Here is an 18,229-nt window from a genome sequence, read left to right on the forward strand (position 1 = left end):
TTCTGTTGTTTGCATCTGTCACTCCATCTCAAAGAATTCGCGAAGAACCTCATAAAGTGTGGATAATTTGTAAATCTCCCGGTGAAATTCTTGGGGCATATTGTAGCTGTACAGCTGGATACAGTCAGTGCTGTAATCATGTCATAGCCCTTTTATATAAAGTTGAGTTTGCCAACCAGAAAGGTTTCACAGATCCTTCCTGCACAGATAAGGCATGTGTGTGGAATAATACTAGCAAGAAAGACATCCAACCCATGAAATTAAAGGACATGGTGTTCCAAAGCCACAAGGTAGTCAAAGAAAACCCAAGTTATGCTATTAATAGCAAGGAAAAACAGAACTTTGATCCTCGGCCAGAATCCTTGAGGGTTGTTACCGAAGAAAGCAAGCAAAAGTTTCTAGCTTCTCTTCGAAACATAAATCCTGATGCTGTCATCCATATTTCATATGCACCACCAACTTCTGATGATGTTCCCCCATCACTACAAATTATAGCTGATGATATATCCTCTAAAAACAATGGTGTAGATGCTGATGAATTAGTGAGACAATTTCTGGAACAATTATCTTTCAATGACAGTAGCATTAAAGAATTAGAAAAGGCCACAAGGGATCAGGCTAACTCCAGTATATGGAAAGAGCAAAGAAAAGGTAGAATAACTGCATCTCATTTTCATGAAGTATACACAAAGACAAAAACAATTCTTAGAAAAAGAAAGCCAAATTGCAAAGTAACACCTCTTCTTGAGCGAATTTTAGATTGTACCGATCTGTCAATGATACCTGCCATTAAATGGGGAAGAGAACATGAGAGAGATGCTGCTGCATCATTCTTTGCACAAGAATCCAAAAAACACAAAAATGCAAAGCTTCAGACTTGTGGCTTGTTTATATCTAAAACTTACCCTTTTGTGGGAGCTACCCCAGATGGTATTTTTCACTGCGATTGCTGTGGTCATTCTTGTATTGAGTATAAATGTCCATACTCACTTGCAGACATGAAATTTGATGAGCATTGGAACAATACAACTTATCTAGAATTAGTGAATGGGAATATCATGCTCAAGAGAACCCACAGTTATTATTACCAGATACAAGGACAAATGGCCCTAACAGGATGTCCTAAAACCTTTTTTGTTGTTTGGACTCCACTTAGTGGTGCTCATATTGAAATTATTGAGTTTGATTTAAAACTGTGGCAAGATATCATACCAAATCTAACAATTTTTTTCAAGACTTATGTTGCTAGGGTGTTGCTAGGTACTAGGCCTATTTATTATTGTGCTGTCTGTGAAAAACCCTGTCTTGAGCCAGATGAAATTGAATGTGATGATGAAAACAGTGTTCAGTGTGAATGTTGTATGCTATGGTTTCACTGGGCCTGCTCAAATTTTGAACAAGAATCAACATTCATTTGCAGATTTTGCAATGAACAAGCAATAGATAATGATTAAAATTATAGAGTGGAAGCAATATGACCTCAACAAACTACTAAATAGTACAAAATAGTGCGGATGAAACCAAAACATTATAGTATTTAGTATTACTAAAGTTTCAAAGTTATTGTTTGAACATTGTTGTAGCTATATACAAACATGTTTGTGTAATTCCATAAAGGAATTGTATTCTAGAAGATGTGTAAATAAACTTGACTACCATAGCTTATAACCTGTGAGAAAATTGAATGGGAACATTTTGGACTGGTACAAAATGCAAACATAATTGATGAAATGAAATCTATGTACTCAAAGGCTTTTTCATATTACATATTGCTGCACAAATGATGATTATGTCATCCAAATGGGAAAGAATGCTAATGGGAATTTCTTGCTTTAACATAGCAAAGTCTTTAATTCGCTTGATAGCCTGCTCGACATAAATCCGTACATTAGCAATAAGTGATGTGTTCCTAACATCAGCACCTGACATCTGGAGATTGGAATGCTTGGAGGGTGGAATTGTTAGAGAACATTGGTAGTATGCTAACAGGTCATGAATCTTGAATCCCCTGTCTGCCATAACTTGGTCATGTGGCTGAAGATAGTTTAAGAAACCACTGTTTTCTACAATAAAAACATCAGATGACCTCCCACTGAAGGTCTCAGAGACAAATGATATGTGGCCATTTGGTGTTATCCCTATCAAAAACTTTAACGTGTAGTGTTGTTTGTAATTTGACCAACACATTGCCGCATTCTCTAAGCTTGATGGGGTTTCAGAGAATAGTTCTGTGCAGTCAATGATGACTCTACACTTTCTGTAATATCGTCGAAACATATCAGGCATATTTCTTTGAATTAAATACCTATCTGGCCAGGAAATCATCCACTTTAATTCTTTAGACATCAGCTTAACCCAAGTGGTAAAGACAGAGCTGACAGTCGCCTCGGAAACTTTGAACCTTAAAGCCAGATCAAATACAAAGAGTCCTAGCTTGATTCGCATCATGGTTAGCAAAAACTCTTGCTCCAAGGTTAGAGCTCTCTGTACATTATTTGACCTGGGCTTGGTGGTGTCCTTCAAAGCACTTTCTTTGTCTCCTTTCCAGTAGTGCATACACATGGCTTTTTCAAAGAGTGTATTAAACATCAATTGAAATGTTTCTACGTTAGGGAATCCAGTGAAACGCTGGACATCTTGCTCTGTTGTTAAATCAGCAAACTTCATACTTCCGTATGTTAGCGGATTTATTATCAAGCATTGAGTTCCTTCTTCTTTGAAGCTTGAGTTATTGGATGCCTCAGCAGTAGAGACAACTTCGTGTCTTGCCACAAGCTTTCTTTTCTTGGGTGAAGGTTTGTTAGAGTCACTTGGCACCATATACAAAGTTGGAGTTGGTGAGGAGTACGTTGGCTTTCCATATTGAAAGTGATTCGAACAAACAGTCTTGTAGTTGCCGGGTTCGAATCCAACAAGTCCTTTGGATATGCTGGCAATCCATTGGGCTCTTTTCTTTGGATCCTTCGGAATAAAATGCCAGCGAAGATTTTCGACATGTGACCGTTTCACTATCTTTTTTGGATATCTTGAGTCGTTGTTACAACCTCCAACACAACATCGGTAGTTAACCATTATATATCTTATTTTTTGACGCATTAAAATCGAAAATACAGAGCTCAAAATGTAGCTGTGACTTTTATCTTGAACTGTCAATACTAAAAATTGCGACCAGTTCTGAAACAAAGCCGATATTCATTAAGTATTCAGATCAAGCAAAAGAGTGTAGCCGAGCGTGTCCGCCATTTTGGATTTGCTTGCCCTAATTACCCAGCATGCACTCAAGAGCGTGAACCGGTCTATTTCTTGTGAGCATGATACAGCGGCGCCTTCATATCCACCATGAAGTGAGCTCACGCGAAGGTAAAGTAGCAAGGATCACGCTATTTTACGTAAAACGTGAAAAGGCAAGCTGACGTTTGCCGTTTCACGTAAACACGGGTGCTAAGTCTCTCTAATAAGACACCACGACCTTTGATGAAAGTTCATCCTGTTATCAAAATTCTACACATACAATGCTCCTTATATGGACTTGCCTTCACAAGAGCTGGGTTCCAGATCTTCTCGTCCATGAGGAGAGAACGCGCTCGAGAACAATGAACTCCTAGGTTCCGATGAACACCTTTTATAATAAAAGTAAAACTTATTCAATAATTTCTATCCTGCGCGATTGGTCTGAACGCGTCGCGCGAAGGAGTATCCCTTGACTAAAACTTTCCCGATTTTGAAGCTTTTACCCATTTAACTGTCAAGATCAGATTGTCAATTCTCCCCTCTAACTGTTACACAATTTCTTATAAATTAGCTATGAGAATTTGGTGTTAGATCAAGACAACAACTTTCACCTGATGAGTATGAGTCTTCTTCGTTACCTGTTTGCTGGATAATGTACGGATATTATAAGGAGAACTTACGTGTTAATCATTTCTGGGAGCTAGAGGGTTAAGTAGAATGCGATGAAAGTCTTAGAATTAATTCCAGAAAGGAAAGCGACCTGCTCTAGCTATAGAAGGAGAGACTAACTAACTAACTTCCTTGCTCATGAGGTCTTGCCGCAATCACAGGAAGTCGACATTCCATGGAAAAAATAAACGTTGTTGATAGGAAACATCCCGCACAATGTAGAAAATATTGGGAAGGATAATCAACAATAGCTTCCACTTGGCTCTAAATTATGTATTTTTTTTGTCCTTGGCTATTTTTAATATTTTTTTTTAATCTCACAGATCTCTAGGTATACTCCCATAGCACTTTACTGTAAAACTTGCGCAGCTTGTAATAAACCCTGTAGAGATAACTTACCAATGCATTTTGCGCAAACACAAACACAGAAGTTGACTGATGCCCAAACTGGATCTGAAATAAAAAATAGTTGTGATAGATAAAGAATGATCAAAATAAAAGAAGGGTATTATTCTTCAGTCAGACGGTCTAGCAGTAAGGTTCTTCCAAGGAGATAAAGGTTGATAGTTTCGAAAGAAACTGTTTGGGGCTGCGTTGGTGGGAGTAACGAAATAATTTGGATATATCAACAAAGTTGAAGTGGTAAATTGGCCACCGTAACGATTCCAAAAGCTGACGTTTCGAGCGTTAGCCCTTCGTCGGAGCGAATGACGAAGGGCTAACGCTCGAAACGTCAGCTTTTGGAATCGTTACGGTGGCCAATTTACCACTTCAACTTTGTTGATATATCCAAATTATTTCTTCCAAGGAGAGTCGACCGGCTGACCTCCCCAATAGTGCTTCACATGCTTAGACACTGAGTCTCATGACAGCAGATTAGGATTTCAAGGATCGTTCCTTCACACAAGCCACCAAAAAGCATAAAAAGAAATATATTTAACCTTACCTTTCATTCCACAGTCTGCACAGAATCGGTTACTGGGATTCTCCCAAACTTTTTCACGAATCTACATAGGGAAATATATATATATAAAAAAAAAGTGCTAGTGACAAACCCTCAAAAGTAGTTATTCTAAAATCCTCGTTGGCATCATCAGACTCTCCTCTGTTACCGGTGATCAAAGGATTTATACAGACACTATATGTGGTGGGGCAGCAGGCTGCTGCCGCCAGATTGAAACCAACCCTTAGTCACCTACTTTGAATGCATAAAATGAAACCCTCTGATGAAACCTTCAAATCAGTTGCCCTTATGTCCGGAATGCTACAACTTATTAACCATAGTAATTTAGAGAGCCCCCTCCCATTTTGTATGACTAGTCACACCTTAGCCTTCTTCTGTCTCTGACGGAGTCCCAGAGTCCCGTTATGTTAAAGGTATGTTAAAGCCCCCGGTCGACTTGCCCAGAGTTTTGCGGCTTATTGGTGGACCCAAGATCCTAGCGTGCTACAAAGAGTTCTATAAGAGACATTTCTCTCACCGTTGTATCACCAAGTCCTATCTGAATGGCTGTCTCTATGGCAACAATCCACGAGGATGCATCAAACTCACTATCCCCTTGGAAACTACGAACAATCAAAATTCATGACCAACACTAATTCGTCAAGTCCAATTCTCCAAGTACTACTTGAAACGTTAGTATTATAGTCACAATACCATACAGTGGAACTCTGTATTCACAATTCCCCATATTATTATAAGGCTGTAGTATGGTATATTCATTCTGTTTTCCTATGGCTTTAAAAAACTCACAACCAAAATACATATCAGAATCAAACAGATAGATAGATATTTTGGTAATATCAACTGAGTTGAAATTGTAAATTGGCCACCGCGAAGAGTTAAAAAGCTAACCCTTTACGGTGGCCAATTTACAATTTCAACTTAGCTGAAATTACCAAATTACCTTGTTACCCCCACCGACACAGCTCCACAGTTTCTTTAGAAACTTACCCCCTTTATTCATTTGTCAGATAGATAGATAGATAGATAGACAGACAGATAGATAGATAGATAGATAGACAGACAGATAGATAGATAGATAGATAGACAGATAGATAGATAGATAGATAGATAGATGGATAGATAGATAGATAGATAGACAGACAGATAGATAGATAGATAGATAGATAGACAGATAGATAGATAGATAGATAGATAGATAGATGGATAGATAGATAGATAGATAGATAGATAGACAGACAGATAGATAGATAGATAGATAGACAGATAGATAGATAGATAGATAGATAGATGGATAGATAGATAGATAGATAGACAGATAGATAGATAGATAGACAGATAGATAGATAGATAGACAGACAGATAGATAGATAGATAGATAGACAGATAGATAGATAGATAGATAGATAGATAGATGGATAGATAGATAGATAGATAGACAGACAGATAGATAGATAGATAGATAGACAGATAGATAGATAGATAGATAGATAGATAGATAGATGGATAGATAGATAGATAGATAGATAGACAGACAGATAGATAGATAGATAGATAGACAGATAGATAGATAGATAGATAGATAGACAGATAGATAGATAGATAGATAGATAGATAGATAGACAGATAGATAGATAGATAGACAGATAGATAGATAGATAGATAGATAGATGGATAGATAGATAGATAGATAGATAGACAGACAGATAGATAGATAGATAGATAGATAGACAGATAGATAGATAGATAGATAGATAGACAGATAGATAGATAGATAGATAGACAGATAGATAGATAGATAGATAGACAGATAGATAGATAGATAGATAGATAGATAGATGGATAGATAGATAGATAGATAGATAGACAGACAGATAGATAGATAGATAGATAGACAGATAGATAGATAGATAGATAGATAGATAGATGGATAGATAGATAGATAGATAGATAGATAGACAGACAGATAGATAGATAGATAGATAGACAGATAGATAGATAGATAGATAGATAGATAGATAGATGGATAGATAGATAGATAGATAGATAGATAGATAGACAGACAGATAGATAGATAGATAGATAGACAGACAGATAGATAGATAGATAGATAGACAGATAGATAGATAGATAGATAGATAGATGGATAGATAGATAGATAGATAGATAGATAGACAGACAGATAGATAGATAGATAGATAGACAGATAGATAGATAGATAGATAGATAGATGGATAGATAGATAGATAGATAGACAGATAGATAGATAGATAGACAGACAGATAGATAGATAGATAGATAGACAGATAGATAGATAGATAGATAGATAGATGATAGATAGATAGATAGATAGATAGACAGACAGACAGACAGATAGATAGATAGATAGATAGATAGATAGATAGATAGTTTATTGACTAAAAACATAGCAGCCATAGGCTGAATTAAGTCTAGCTTACAATCACTAATATTTAACAATTATTTGCCGAAGGCGAGGTGAATATCGTCGAATAATTCGACAATATTCACCGAACCTGAGGCGAATAATTGTTTTAGTATAATGTCAGAGGTGAACAACAGAGAAATTTCTAAAATCATAACATTTTAGTAACATTTATTAACATTTTATTTTAACATTTTATATCAACAGCGTGGAGCGGTTTATATAGCGTCATATAAGGAACTGCTCGACCAACCAGATTGCTGGAAACTCTTTGCTCAGCTCTGAAATTATACTTAATATAAATACATATATAAATACAATAAGAAAACTATAAGGACCCTATAATTTATATATATATATATATATATATATATATATATTCTGTATATATATATATATATTGTATACAAGGGAAACCCTGACCCTGTCCACCCCAAATTATCATACTTAAATAGAATAAATGTTTGAAAAGAAAATTTTCCCTGAGCGGGATTTGAACCCACGTCCCCTTGTTACTAGTCAGGTGTGATGACCACTACACTATCAGGACAACCATACTGGTAATACGGCAATCGAAGATGTGATTTACGTGATTGGAGAAGTGGTCTCCTGGGAAACTTAATTTTCAAGGTGACAGGGTAGGGGAAGCCTATAACCCCATATGAAACCCAACTAAGGATCTATTAAAGATACACAACCGAAGTCAACTTAGCGGATGACAAAGGAGGATCCAATTGCCAGCATGGTTGTCCTGATAGTGTAGTGGTCATCACACCTGACTAGTAACAAGGGGACATGGGTTCAAATCCCGCTCAGGGCAAATTTTCTTTTCAAACATTTATTCTATTTATATAAATATATATAATTAAAAATATGAATGCAATCAATTAAACATCTAGTTATTAAAAACATGGCTCAGAATAAAACAAACCTTCTCATGGGCTTTTTCAATCTCTACAAGAACTTTCCAGTAAATATTGTCACACCAAGAGTGACCAATCTAGCAAATGGTCAACTAAAGGTAACTTAAACAAAGGTAAAGAAAACATCCATGACACCAGATTAAACTCACCTGTAAGACTTACTGAATGTGATTATTACAAATCTGTTCTTGTGCCCGTCCACAGTTTTCACTTTGGCCAAGGCAGCATTGATGCAATTTATTGGTGTTGCATGAATAAAGTCCTAAATTAAAAAAAGATTGATGACAATTTGCTTTTCTACAGTCAGTCACAGCGTCAAAAGGTAAAATGAGATTAATAAGTTAAATATGCCCCTGAAACACTCCAAGGCAAATCCCCAAATGAATCTATAAAAACATTAAAGCCTAAAAAATTGTAAACACTTTGAGGTTCTTTTCAACCTTTAATTCCCTAAAGTGATCAACATATAACTTCTCCCTATAATATCCATACATTATTTAGCAAACATGTAATGAGAATACAGTTTCTTTCAAATTTTCCCTTATCAATGTGCATAATTTACAGAAGATCAAGTTGGAAATTCCCTTGAGACCTGAAATTAGTAAACAAAACATACAAGCTAGACAGGTCCATTGAAAACAACATTTAAGACCTTGAATGAAATGTTGTCTACACTGATAAAATTGTCATGGTAACAAATTTTTATCAGTTAATATGTAAGAATAATATTAGAATTTTTGTTTAAAATTGTCTCCTGATGAACCTTTCCTATCAAAGAGAACCATCCATGTCAACCATGAATTCATATTAAATCATACCCCAGAAGTAAATAAAATAAGAATGAAACACACCTCATAAGTGTCATAGTAACAGATCTTGTCCCCCTTGACAGCTACATATCTGCAAGGAAAACAAAAATTCAGAATTGGATGTCACTCTTTGAGGGTTGAAATAGCTCACTGCATAGAGGAACTATGAAATATTTATATTCTGGCAACCTTTTCTTCCAGTCAGCCACAACATTGTGTCCCTGTTTCTTCAGCCATCCCTGATAACAGACAAGTGTGAATATCATTAGATGGCTACTATCTTCAATTTGGTGGGGAAAAAATTCTTAGGGGACAAAGGTACAAAAAGTTAGAAAAACATGCTACTTCAATTAATTTGAATATATGAAAATCATATACAAGCACTGCGGTTTCATGAAATGTACGGAAGCAATCCTTGCAGTACTAAACCCTACTTATGTAGTAGTGGAAATAAGGCCCGAAAAAAAAAAAAGGCTTTATTTCTACTACCACATAAGTAGGGTTTATTATTGCAAGGATCACTTTCATACATTACATGCTACTTACTTATGTACTTCAATTTTCTTTACTAAATATTTTGGTTAACTAAGCAAGCATCAATTGCTACTATGTTACGCAGAAGGGATCTATTTTGCAGATGATTCACAGAAGGCTACTTTGAGTGAATAAATTGACCCTTCAGTTGCCTGTGAAGATCTCCTTTCTATCAATAGAATAAATTCTTTTGAAGCATTTTTCTTTCTGATAGAGTTTTTATTGCAGGTCAAGGACACCAAAATCATCATCATCTCATCTACCTCTTTGTCTGGATCACTCATTTCTCCACCACTCTTCCACATCTTGCTATCTCCCTACAAAAAAAAAAAAGGAAAAAAAATAAAACCAAAAGTATTAATCCCATATACCCTGTGCTCGAGTGGTCTCTGTGTACCATTTTCAACCGTGTAGCAAGCAGCCAAGAAAAATTATTTGCCATCATTTTTATTGTTTTAATGACCAATATGGCTGCTATGATCTATAGGATGAAAAATTAGCTCCACCCTTCTTTATGTTTGTCTGGAATTAATCACTATTTCTTTAACTGCTTTTGTTAATCTCACACTTCCTCTCTCCTCCAAGAATTCCAGACTCAGCACAACACCCTGTAATTTTCATCCTTTTTTAGCTGTTTATCAGCGTCAATTCAAATTGTCACACTTAGTTCCACTTTACCTTGAAGCTTATGATTGCCTCCATGAGAGTTTGAGACCAGAGATTCATTTCCGCTGCAGAAAAAAGGGAAAAAATTACAATAATGGATAATAATAATCAGCCAGGTGCTAATAATAGTGCCATTTGAATTCAACTGTGCTCAGGTCTGCATTTTCTTTTCCATCAAATCTTGCTTATAATACAAACAAGTGCAAAATTGGGAGCTTGGATAACTGCTAAATGCTTGTATCAATTATAAGAATGAGTTAAGATAATGAAGCTGGATGGTTGAGACAGTAAATCTCATCGAAAAAAACTCTACACAATAATCCTAAAATATTAATACTTTTCTGATACATCCTCAAGTAAAATGCCTTGCAAAATTTACCAAAAATTCTACTGATTGAAAATCAAGAGGTACAAAACATTTTTTAAATTTATACATTGCAGTTTCTACATTGTATCAATAAGATTATAAAAAATAAATAACTGGAAATAATATTAAGTTGCAATTATTTTTTTCTAAAAATCATTTCAATATCATCAATTGATATACATAGCCTGTGAAGCAAACCCTGGGGGAGAGGAGGGGGTTTGGGGCGAGCGGAATGTGCGGAGGGGAGAGGGAGAGCTTGCCACAGACCCCCACTAACCAACGAAATTTCCGATCTCGTATGGACAAAAAATTCCCATTGGCTGAGAGCAACACGTTGTCAATCAACCCTCAAACTAAACAGTCTTCATGATGACTACCTTTTAGAAAATGGCAGACAATGGTGATTTCAAGAAGTCCTGCCCTCAAGAATTGATGTCGAAGTAGAATATTTGTGGCAGCCATCTACTTGTTCAAGCTCAGGGCCTTGATAAGAATGGCGTCTTCATTCTCAAACTTGCCCTTTACCACAACATTGCAAAGCCGATGGACTTTGGATCCAAATCATCAATGTTTAAATTTGTATCCATCGCTGAAGTTGAGGGTTGTCCTTTCGTTGGTGAATCAAGCAACGCTTTGCATGTGCCGGGGAGCAGACACGCAAGCTATTTCTACATGGACTTTTTCCTGTCGGTGTTGAGAACTTTCATTTCGACAAAACATCACGGGAATCCAGGCATTGAGAAGCGGCCTTATTCAACAATTCATAAAACTGGCAAAAACTGTTAGCTTTTCTTGCACAAGGAAGGCATATAATTTGAGATATGTGTGACTTATTTTCAAAGTGAAAACCAACTGTTCAAAGGCGATCGGCAAAGACACACTGAAATTCTTCCCTTTGACTCTGATTAAAAGTGTTTACAAAACTCTTGAAGCCACTTCTAAATTTAATTCCTAAATCTACTCCACAAAACCGGCAAACTACGTCTTCTGGACTAACTTTTGGCTTTCTCCCTCTCTTAGATTTTGATACCAGATTCTCCTTGTCGTCTGACATTTCTCACTCACATGGAGCAAGTTTTAGTTGGTTTTTTGACAGTTGCATGGTTCACTGAGCTCTCGCTAACGGCGCTTTCTGATTGGTTAATTTTAAGAGGCGCTGATTGACATATGCAACACGAAAAGATGAAAATGCAAGATGCAAGATGAAAATAGGGGGCGTTTCGTTAGTTAGTGGGGGTCTCTAGCAAGCCCTCCCTCTCCCCTCTACACATTCCGCTTCCCCCAATCCCCCCTCCTTTCCCCCAGGGCTTGCTTCGCAGGCTATGATATACAAATAACTCAAAACATAGAAAATAGAATTAACAAAAGAGATATCCATCAGAGGAGAAAGGAGCAACTGGTTAAAGTATTTCTGCACGATACTCACAGTAAAGAGCACTATTTAAGCAATAGTGAAAATCAGACGTGAAAAAATTCAGGCCTGTACGGGATTCGAACCACTGACCTCTGTGATGCTTAAGAGCAGCACTCTACCAATTGAGCTTAAAGAAGCCAACTGGGAGCAGGTCATCAAATTAGTGCGACATAAACTGCGTAAGATGATAAATCAAACACAATTTCATATATTTGTTGTGTTTGGTAAGAGTTACTTACTGATATTTTCTGATGCAAGAATAAAAATCCTGTTTGGAGTTATCACTTTGAATGTTGAACGCTTTTCCTAAAAATATTAAAGTTAGAATGAGTTGTTGCTTTTACTGACAACAATACATTCATCAATAAGAATGTTTTTAATAATCAGATCTAAGTAGGTTGGTCTGCCTGGCTCAGCACTACATATTTATCACCAAGGCAAGTTGCAACAAAGTGAACTAAGAAAAGACAAAAACCATTTTTCTCTCTCATAGTCATTGTACTTGTACTATCAGAACTCAGTGCTACATAATTCAACCTTTGAAGAGAAGAAATTTTAATGCCATCTTTTTCAATGGTCACTACAGAACATAAAATTCACCAATCACAATATCAGAAACAAACAATGATTTCAATTAATTATTAATAATTTGTGCTGATCATGGCCACAGACCACAACAAGCCTAGATGATGAAGAATTCAAAAATATATAATTCATTGCTTGTTTCCTGTGATTAGATTTGTTAATTTTGTTTCATTAAGTGTCTCTCTTGCAACTGCAGCTTCATGCTAATAATAACAGTGCTAATACTAACATCTTTCACATTTTCAATGTCCTTTATCCGACTGACAGGAATTATATGTAGGGATTCAGTCAATGATTCCTGAAATTTAAAAAACACTGCAGTTAGTCTAAGCAGTTCCACTTAAAATTTAACAAATGGTAAACACCACAGCGTACACTATTGAGTTATGGATGCACGTGGGAGGTTGCTAAGCACGAAAGAAGCGTAAGAGTCGCTCGAGGCGATAGCCGAGAGCGACTCTAGCTTCTTGAGTGCTTAGCAAACCTCCCAAGTGTATCCATAACTCAATAGTGTACGCTGTGGTGTTTACCATTTGTTTTATAACATAACATTGATACATTGTAGCTAAAGAGTTCCCTTTTATTTAACAAATCTTACGCGACCAGAAAAAACAAGCGCGCGCGGAAAAATAGTCTTTGCATTGGCTCACGTCAGCAGCGTACACCCATAGGCAAATGGGGGACGCTGAATTGACCAATCAGAGCACGCGCTTTACTTTGGTTATGTTATAAACTCAGTTGGTAATTAGTTGGAAACCTGAAGAATTATTAAGTGGGTAATCTGTGATAGACTTGGACCCCATCTAAGAGGGGTACCAATAAAGAAAGTTTTGCCAGACTCAGGCATCCAAGTGAAACAGCTTTATCTCCTATTTGATCATAAATGATACTTTTGAAGCATCCCCATTCATATGAACCAACACCTGAAATATATGGCTTTTCCCAAAGCCAGTTGGCAACAAGGCCAGTAGATCCTTTCCAGAAACAAGTGCAGAAATTGCTTCTATTTGTTCCGATTTTAATGCATGAGACATACCAAATTCTGAAAGACACTGTTAATAAGTGCTTCCACAAGAGCTTTCTCTTTCTCCACATGAGCAAAATGTCCAAATGAATTTACCTTATCCTTGTAATATCGCAAGTCCTTCCCATCAAAAACAAACCATCTTTTCCTCCATCCCTTATTGTTCTTTTGCCTAAAAGTGAAGAGAAATTCCCATTGTAAGTACTGAAATCTGAAAGACTCAGTTTTAAGTCACCTTGAACTCTAGATTTATTTTTGTTGCCTTAAATGAGTGACTTTGCAACTTTTATACCTAGTTGATTACTTTTCTTTATCTTTTCACAGCCACAAGGCCAACATCGCAATGGTAATTGCCTCCCGGAAATATAAAGACCTTGCAAAATATCTGAAGTATTTCTTTTGATGAGCTGTGAGATATCAGTTATGTAATGAAAATTTCAAAATATTTAGCATTTTAGTCACATGATAGGGCACTTTCGTTTGTCTCTTGTGATACATACATTCATACTTTATTGCAACTCCCTAAAAAAGGGTTTTTCAGTCACAAGGCTACTAAATAGCTAAAATAACTAAATAACAAAATAACCAAATGACTAAAAATAAATATAATAAATAACATTAAAAATAAGTGAAATACAATGGATCATATACTAATTACCAATTCATATATTGATCAGAGAAAAGTAGATTCACAATTTTGTTCCTAAAAAGTTTGATCAATTCTGAATATTTAACAGTCTCTTAGATCATTCTAGAGCTTTGCACCGCAGCAGGCGAAGGACTGTTGACCAGTGGTTAGGCAGCACCTTGGAATGTTCAGTTGATCGCGTTGTCTAGTATTTCTAGTGTGAATTTGTGAATACATAGTAAATTTCTCAATTAGGTAGTCAGGCACAAGTTTATTAATACATTTGTACATCATCACTGAATCGTTCAAGTAAATTCTGTCATTAACAGGCAGCCAGTTTAGCAATTTGATAGCTTGTGAAAAGTGATCAAACTTTTTAAGGCGAAGAACAACACAAGCGGCAAAATTCTGTACTAACTGAAGTTTGTTGATGTTATGTTTACTAGTATTAGACCAAACTGTTGAGTAATAATATAACTTACTAAAGACAAAGGAATTCATAAAGAGAAGTATTGTTTTCTTATCTAACAAGTGTTTTATTGTATTGATTTGTACGATTTTATGTAAGCAAGTAGAGACTGTTTTAGTAATGTGTTCATTGCAAGTTAGTGATTGGTCAATATAATTAACAATTATTCTTTGAAATCAAGGTGAATAGTGGCTAAATATTCCCAAAAGCCACTATTCACCGAGATTGAAAAGAATAATTGTTTTAGTATATACACACGAAGTGATCTCGACAAAATTAAAAGGAAGCCATTTAAAGGCAATTTCTGCTTCTGAAACTTTAGCAAAATGCAAGTTTAAGCCCGCCATTTTGTTTTTCACATTATCCACTTGCTTGGAGGTGTACATTGTTGATTAGCCCGAGATAGCAAACCAATCAGATTGCTTGAAACGCCAAGATCACTGAGTGTATATATACTAAATGCCAAGATCTTGGCAACAGTAGAGGGTGTAATTTCTTTTCCAAGCATCTGAATAGATGCTGTGGGCAGCTAATTGAGAAGTTGAAGCAAACCAATAATTGTCTCTAATTACCCTCCTTGCTTCCAAAGGTATCCTTCGCTTTTACGAACCTAAGTGAATTGAAACAAGAACAAGAAATGTTTATTGACGAAATGTTGACCCTCAGTAAAATCCCTGAGCTTCTCAACAAGTTTACCCTGGACTGCAAGTTAACGTTAACCATTAAACTCTCTGAAGTGATTAGTACGTTACTTTTCACTATTTAGTAGAGGGGCTCCTACGCACGCGTGGGGCAGAGCCCCATACCCATGGAATATGGTCAACCTCTTTTCGTTTGGTTGTCACGCGACTGACTGAGCGTAGGTACGTACATACAAACGTGCCTTCAGATTGCATGGGTAGGGTAGGGGAGACTATCAAAATGAAGGGAGGGGTGTCTCAGGCGAGTCTTGGCAAATGCTCATCTTTTATGTTATCATTAATATTACAAACTTGGAGCTCCACTTTTAGGCTTGACTAAATCTATATATTATCCATTATTTATCATCAAGACGATGACGATGTCATCATGATCTAACACCAAATTCTCATAACTTATTTAGAGGGAAATGTATAGCACCTAAAGGGTAGAATTAACGATCAAATCTTTGGAGTTAAAAGGTTGAACTGCTATTTCAGCTCTACTGTAAAAAACTGCCCTACTGTCAAGTCAAATGAATATATGTCTTTGAGTACGGTGGTCTTACTGTTTTACCAAATAAATATCAAAAGAATTGAGAACTACAATCATATGAATAAAAAAAGGACAGATAGTTAAGTTCTCTCCTAGACAAGGAATCTTACCCTGGGACTTAAGATGTTTGCTGGCCCTCTGCTGTTGTCCACATTTTCTGTGCTGTCACCCCTTGACTACAATATTGAGAAGTAATACAGTACTTGTATTAATGATTTTTTTTTTCTAAATGATTGAATGGAGACTTAAATAAGACTGACATCAAAGACTTCAGTTCAAGAACAAAACATTGGTGTGGTTGAAAGTAATTTACTGCCATAAACTACAAGTTAGACTGCCCAGCCGGGTTGGTCGGTTTGCTAAAAGGTGCACCTTTTACTCTTTGACCACTAAAAGTGACTGGCATCTAATTTCTCATTATTTTCCTTACAGTATCCCTCCTGAATCAAACATTTTAAACCCTTCACACCTTAACATCAGTTTGCAAATTCTCCATACTGTTCTCTGTACATTTTGTAAGGTACTGTCAAGGAGAATTTCAGAGCTGTGGTCTAACAGCACCCGGTGGCCCCTGGCACCTTACTTTTGCTCTTGGGCGTCTCAGAAATTGCAGTTTTTTCATAAAAAGCATATGCGAGGCACCCTGGATTTCACAGTTTCAGAGCACTGGGCTCCCTTCAATTTTTCTTAGAGCAGAGCCTTGAATTTCTTTAACAACCCCAAGCTTCTTTACTTGATGATCATTTCCTTGATTCCCATGACCTGAATATATGATTCAGAGCTGATCTTGTAAGGAGAAATTAGGTGCGTGTCACCCTTAGAGGTTAAAGGGTTAAAGTCATGAGCATTAAGTAAATGATCAACAAATATTTATTCTTTTTATTTATTTATTATATTTTTAACAACTTTATTGGGCATATCAGATAAATATTTAATAGGGAAGCTCTTGATTGTTAAAGAAACTCTCCTTGTTAGTAGGATAGGAAATGTGTAGAGGTCGGAATAGAGAATATGCATACTGGTATTAGAGTGAGAAGAGTTCAAGGTGATGCATGCCTAAATATTAATAGATTAATCAAGCTGTCAAGTTCTGATTAAGAACAGGGACCCTAAGGTATGGGTCACACTTGGGCAAAGTTTTCAACTTTGCCGGCGAAAAAAACCACAGAAAATCTGAAACCGCAACCGGAAAGCAAACTTTTGGTTTCAACTATCAGGGTCGCACTAGGTGAAAAAAATGTCAGTGATGACACTTTGATAAACCAGACACACGTTTATCGACGTGTTATAGGGAGAGAGCAGTGAGCTGAAAAAGGAAAACAAACGTTAACAAAATGCGTCCCGTTGAAGCACTGTTAATAATGATCACGGTGATGCTTATTCTTCTTATTCAGTTAAATCACAAGCACTTTTTTGTCTTTCGTATGATCTATGAAAGATGGGTTAACGCCTGTTTAACTGTGTTGACTGCCGTTATGATGAGAGCGAGAAATCGACGTCAGCGAAGATTACTTCGAGTGCCATATGCCTGGTCAGTTCCACGACCACTCGAGTCGTTTGCTGTTTACTGACAAGCGATGACAGTTACCGCTGTGATAGCTATTATTTAGCCCGAGTTTTCCGAAATCTGCCTGCCTCACCCAAGCACTACGGCGTCTTTGATGTTTTGGCCGGTTTTCAAAGTTTTTGCGAACTAGAAAAGTTAGGGTTGCATTAGGCAGTGTGCCCCAATTTTTACACCAAAGTGACCACATTCACACCAAACTTTGCCAAGTGTGACCCATGCATAAGTTATAAAAAGGGGAGTTGATAGTCTGTAACACTTGAAGTAGAGGGGATCAAATTGAATATTGAAAATATAATCTTTGCTCTTAGAAGAAAATGAATGGTACCTGGAGGCTCTCAAAAAATCTGGGAAAAACACAGCCCTAACAAGCTATTTAAAAGTCAGCTTAAGACAAAGGTTAGTCACCTACAGCAACCACCTTGGCTCTGATGAAGCACAGACCCAATATATAAGAGATTTCATGTTTTGACTTGCCTTTCTTTCTGGCAAATCTGCACAAAATGGATCCAAAGAATCATCACTTTCATAATCAATTTCCACTGTATCATGAATATTTTTCTGATACTCTTTTGGTTCTCCTTTCCAAACTTCTTCATATACAGCAGACTCCACTTGTGATGTCATCTGTGGTAATGGTTGGACCAGGCAATATTCATCTGTTGACTCTGGTTGAGATTCCACCGGCTCTGGTACTGCTGTGAAA

The 18,229-nt window shown here is 36.6% G+C and overlaps 1 protein-coding gene across 3 annotated transcripts in view; it reads right to left on the reverse strand.

Moving 5' to 3' along the window:
* The window catches only part of LOC111338471 (arf-GAP with Rho-GAP domain, ANK repeat and PH domain-containing protein 1), a 38,720-nt gene that overhangs the window by 18,577 nt on the left and 1,914 nt on the right, over positions 1–18,229 (reverse strand). For 2 of the 3 annotated variants that reach the window (XM_088734346.1, XM_088734348.1), the window contains exons 2-16: positions 18,001–18,221; positions 16,070–16,135; positions 15,299–15,336; positions 13,726–13,801; positions 12,835–12,903; positions 12,260–12,326; positions 10,252–10,304; positions 9,837–9,890; positions 9,229–9,278; positions 9,082–9,130; positions 8,380–8,492; positions 5,382–5,466; positions 4,847–4,907; positions 4,300–4,353; positions 3,534–3,619 (exon numbers count right to left, since the gene is read on the reverse strand). In XM_088734346.1, the coding sequence (XP_088590472.1) occupies positions 3,534–3,619; positions 4,300–4,353; positions 4,847–4,907; positions 5,382–5,466; positions 8,380–8,492; positions 9,082–9,130; positions 9,229–9,278; positions 9,837–9,890; positions 10,252–10,304; positions 12,260–12,326; positions 12,835–12,903; positions 13,726–13,801; positions 15,299–15,336; positions 16,070–16,135; positions 18,001–18,221 (1,142 nt within the window). The remainder of the gene's footprint in view (positions 1–3,533; positions 3,620–4,299; positions 4,354–4,846; positions 4,908–5,381; positions 5,467–8,379; positions 8,493–9,081; positions 9,131–9,228; positions 9,279–9,836; positions 9,891–10,251; positions 10,305–12,259; positions 12,327–12,834; positions 12,904–13,725; positions 13,802–15,298; positions 15,337–16,069; positions 16,136–18,000; positions 18,222–18,229) is intronic. The other variant, XM_088734347.1, reaches the window with a different exon arrangement.

The sequence above is a fragment of the Stylophora pistillata genome, chromosome 9 (assembly GCF_964205215.1).
Source record: "Stylophora pistillata chromosome 9, jaStyPist1.2, whole genome shotgun sequence".
Classification (NCBI taxonomy): domain Eukaryota; kingdom Metazoa; phylum Cnidaria; class Anthozoa; order Scleractinia; family Pocilloporidae; genus Stylophora; species Stylophora pistillata.